This window comes from Saimiri boliviensis, chromosome 8 (genome assembly GCF_048565385.1).
Source record: "Saimiri boliviensis isolate mSaiBol1 chromosome 8, mSaiBol1.pri, whole genome shotgun sequence".
NCBI lineage: Eukaryota > Metazoa > Chordata > Mammalia > Primates > Cebidae > Saimiri > Saimiri boliviensis.
The window spans coordinates 41,945,374-41,949,101 of record NC_133456.1 but is presented as its reverse complement, the minus strand read 5'-3'; the positions used below and the strand labels follow the sequence as shown (position 1 = coordinate 41,949,101).

Genomic DNA, 3,728 nt, shown 5'->3' with positions numbered 1-3,728 from the left:
GTGATGGGAAGGCTTCTCTGAAAAAATACTGAGCACTGACCTTGTGTGTGAGAACTGTGTAACCACTGGAAGACAGGATGTAGGAAGGCCTTAAGGTGGGAGGGTGGCTATGATAGAGAATACCAAGAATGCAGATATGGCCAGGGTGAGCAAGCGTCAGAAACAAAGTCAGCGATATAGTCACTGACCAGGGATGCAGGATTTAGTTGGCCTTGAAATTTTATATTTTCATGTAACGGAAGTCACTAGAGAGACCTGAACAGGAAGGTGACATTATCTGCTTTCTATTCTGAAAGACTCACTGCAGTTGCTATAAATAGGAATATAGCTATTATTACAATAGGTAACAGTGCATATATGAACAGAACAGTTAAAACACATTTTTATAAGTAATTAATAAGCCCCAATAATATTTTAGAACTATATATATATATATATTTTTAGATTTCTTTTTTTTTTTTTTTTTTTTTTTTTTTTTTTTTTTGAGACAGAGTTTTGCTCTTGTTGCCCAGGCTGGAGTGCAATGGCGCGATCTCGGCTCACCACAACCTCCACCTCCTGGGTTCAGGCAATTCTCCTGCCTCAGCCTCCTGAGTAGCTGGGATTACAGGCACGCGCCACCACGCCCAGCTAATTTTTTGTATTTTTAGTAGAGACGGGGTTTCACCATGTTGACCAGGATGGTCTCGATCTCTCGACCTCGTGATCCACCCGCCTCGGCCTCCCAAAGTGCTGGGATTACAGGCTTGAGCCACCGCGCCCGGCCTAGAACAATATTTTTTTAACTGAGAAAGATAGAGCTACCTCTCCCACCCAAGTAGTTTATATATTCATGGACAAATAACTTTATTTCACTAGAGTGAGATAAAGTCTAGAACCAATTATTTTCCTAGTATTTCTTTTCATAGTTGTCAGCTTTGAAATGTCTACCTCTTATAATTAAGTAGATAGAAAAGGAAAATGTTTATTGTGGTAATGCCATTCAATTTCTCTGAATTCCTTTTGAATTACTTGTCCACAATCTCACACACCAATTTGTTATCAAAAATTATTTTTGGTGATCCGTCAATTGACAACTGAATTATATCCTCCTTCAGTCCTCTAAAGACCAAACCATGGAAGCCTCCTGCACTGTGAAAGGGCTTGTTACTTTATCACTGGATCATTCATACACTCAACACGGATGCCCATGTTTTTAATCATTTCTTGTTTGGCATTCTGCAGATTTTTATACCCTGGGATAATAAGATTCAGTGACAGGTGAGGGCTGAGGTTTTCTTTCGTTATGTGGGAGAAAGGCATTGTGAAAGAAGTCACCTTGTTCAAAGCACATCTCAGCCACTTGAATTTAGTAGAGTACATAGGCACACTGAAAATCTGAAACCAATTCCTTTACCACGACTCCTGCTTGCCTATCCCTTGAAAAATCTTTTCACACCGAGCTCTGCAATGGTGTGTTGTTTTATTTCTCTCTACCCCATGCCAAGCAATATGCCTGGCACGGCCATGTTTGTTCAATGAGGGAAGTGGGGGTTTGGAGTGTCGGCTTGTTCTTCCCACATCTTCCCTAGCTTCCCATCCCACTTCCCAAACTGAGATGTCACCAATGGAACACTGACAACATTTTTCTGGCTAGGGGAGTCCCAAGCTGGGGATAATAACACTGATGTCATAAACACAGAGAGGTAAGAAATTTATTTTTATTACCCAAGAATCAGGACTGGAACAAATGAAGGGTTGGATTTCCTGGTTGGGACCCTGGTTTCATTATTGTCACAACTGAGTTCTCAGCCTCTTCCCTCTCAGGCCAGGTGGCAGCAGCGGGCAGTGGTCCAGTCCACCACACTGCACTGGCAATGGCAGGTGGTTTCCAGCTGAACATCCCACGAACCACAGCCATAGCCACAAGCACAGCCAGTGACAGCCATCCCTGCATGGGTACATGAAATGCAGACCTCAGAACTCTCGGGATTTAACTGGAGGGAGGGCTACCCACAACCGTCTTTCAAGTCTGTGCAGCCCAGGGGTAGAGCTAGGTTTCGTGGGGCCTCGGTCTCCTTCAACTTTGAGAGCTCAACTCAAGGAGAGAAATACAGACATCACTGAAACAAATATTTGGGGCCATGGAAGAGACCTATGCAAGTAAGAGACGTGGAACTTTGGAGTTTGCATTTTCTTTATGATAAGTTCACCTCTGTGTTGGCCCCTACCCGTTAAAACAGGGGCATAGATTGGAAAGAGAGGTGAAGGATGTAACCCTGATGGAACAACGGAGGAGTGAAAGAGTTGGGAAACAGAGGCATCAAGGGAAACGGTGAAAGGAAGAGGCAGAAACCCAAGATGCCTCAGTAGCATCCTTCAGGGAAACAAGAATGGGCAAGGGGTCTCTGGGAATCAAGAGTCATGGCTTAGCCCCAGGGCGATACAGACCTGAGACGGGGGAAGGTGCAGGTGCAGGAGGCTGGACAGGGGAGGACGCAGGGCATCTTACTCACCATTCTCCCTCAGGGAGTTACTCACCAGCAGGGCAGGAGGACAGCCTGCCTCGGCTGTTGACACTAATACACGAGAGCTTCTTGGTTGTGGGAGAGGGACTGTACTCTGAGTAGGAAAGAAGGGGTATAGCCCATGATCTGTGTTCCCCATCACCCACTTCCAAATCATCTTTTACCTCAGAGGTGACAGTGTGTCCGGAATCAGGCTACTCATCAGCTTTTAAGGCTTAGATTCTTCATTTTTAAAGGGGAAGTAACCTTTACCTCATACAATGGTTGTGGGAATTAAATGAACTAATCGACATAAAGCTTGGATTGTACCTGGTTCATAATGAATGTACCTAAATTACAGCTACCACTCTCCTCCACCTCTTCCTCCACATCAGGAAAACAGCCTCTAGCCAAGAATTCAAATAGGGGTAGGGTAGTGCAGAAAGCCCTCATCAGGGATTGGGTTTTGTTAAGATCTTGGGATGGGATAGAGATGACGTCAGGGTTTAAGAACAGGAGAAATGAGCAAGGGTCAGCCTCCCAATTCCCCTACCTGAGAGTTACCTAGACTGCTGAGAACATCCTTGATCTTCTTATCCATAACGGAGTCTAAAGAACACTGAGTACTCCCTAGGGTCATTAGCTGGAGAACGGGGATGAGGATGAGCAGCAGGCAAAAGGAAGGCCCCATCCTGTACAGAGTCAGTGTCCTGGGGCTGGGAGAAAAGATGGAAAGTGGCTTAGATCTCTGAGCTCCTGGGTGGTGGTGCAGGAAAGAAGACAATGAGGTTAGTTTCCAGCGAGTGAAGACGGAAGAACAGCATCGTCAGTACTGGATCTCTTTAGGCAGTTTGGAGAAGCAGGTAGGGTTGCTGAGGAACAGACTTACTTACCAAAACGTTCAGAAAAGGTGTGCAAGGACTAGCCAGGCAACAGAGTCTTAATACACCTGGATTAACCTGAGCGCCTTTAATATACAAGCACACACGCATGTGTAAACACACTCCCAGCGCATTTTCAAAGACCCGTGACAGCTAGGGTGACAGGTGACTGTGATAAACTCTGGGGTGTTCATGAGAAGCAACAGCTACCTTTGCTCTGGATCTCTACCAAGGGAGTCCTGCCTTATTATCCTCCTCCTCCTTCTTCTTGTTAACCCAATAAGGCTTGCACCTGGGCCTTCCGTGGCCTGCCCTTAGTATAGGATTCTTGTTTGATTCTTCATCAGGAAGTGGTTACTTT

The 3,728-nt window shown here is 45.3% G+C and overlaps 1 protein-coding gene across 1 annotated transcript; it reads right to left on the bottom strand.

Moving 5' to 3' along the window:
• Window positions 1-1,681: 1,681 nt before the first annotated feature.
• Window positions 1,682-3,467, bottom strand: RETNLB (resistin like beta). Its single transcript, XM_074403504.1, has 4 exons — window positions 3,380-3,467; window positions 3,051-3,202; window positions 2,521-2,601; window positions 1,682-1,930 (listed from the first exon to the last, which is right to left on the bottom strand). The coding sequence occupies exons 2-4, from the start codon at window positions 3,175-3,177 to the stop codon at window positions 1,803-1,805; spliced, it is 336 nt and encodes a 111-aa protein (XP_074259605.1). The 5' UTR covers window positions 3,178-3,202; window positions 3,380-3,467; the 3' UTR covers window positions 1,682-1,802.
• Window positions 3,468-3,728: the final 261 nt, after the last annotated feature.

Coding starts and splice junctions, on each gene's coding strand:
- RETNLB (XM_074403504.1), bottom strand. CDS start 3,177: ATGGGGCCTTCCTTTTGCCTGCTGCTCATCCTCATCCCCGTTCTCCAG. Junction 2,602..3,050: donor GGATGTTCTCAGCAGTCTAG/GTAACTCTCAGG, acceptor TTTCCTACTCAG/AGTACAGTCCCTCTCCCACA. Junction 1,931..2,520: donor GCTGTCCTCCTGCCCTGCTG/GTGAGTAACTCC, acceptor GTACCCATGCAG/GGATGGCTGTCACTGGCTGT.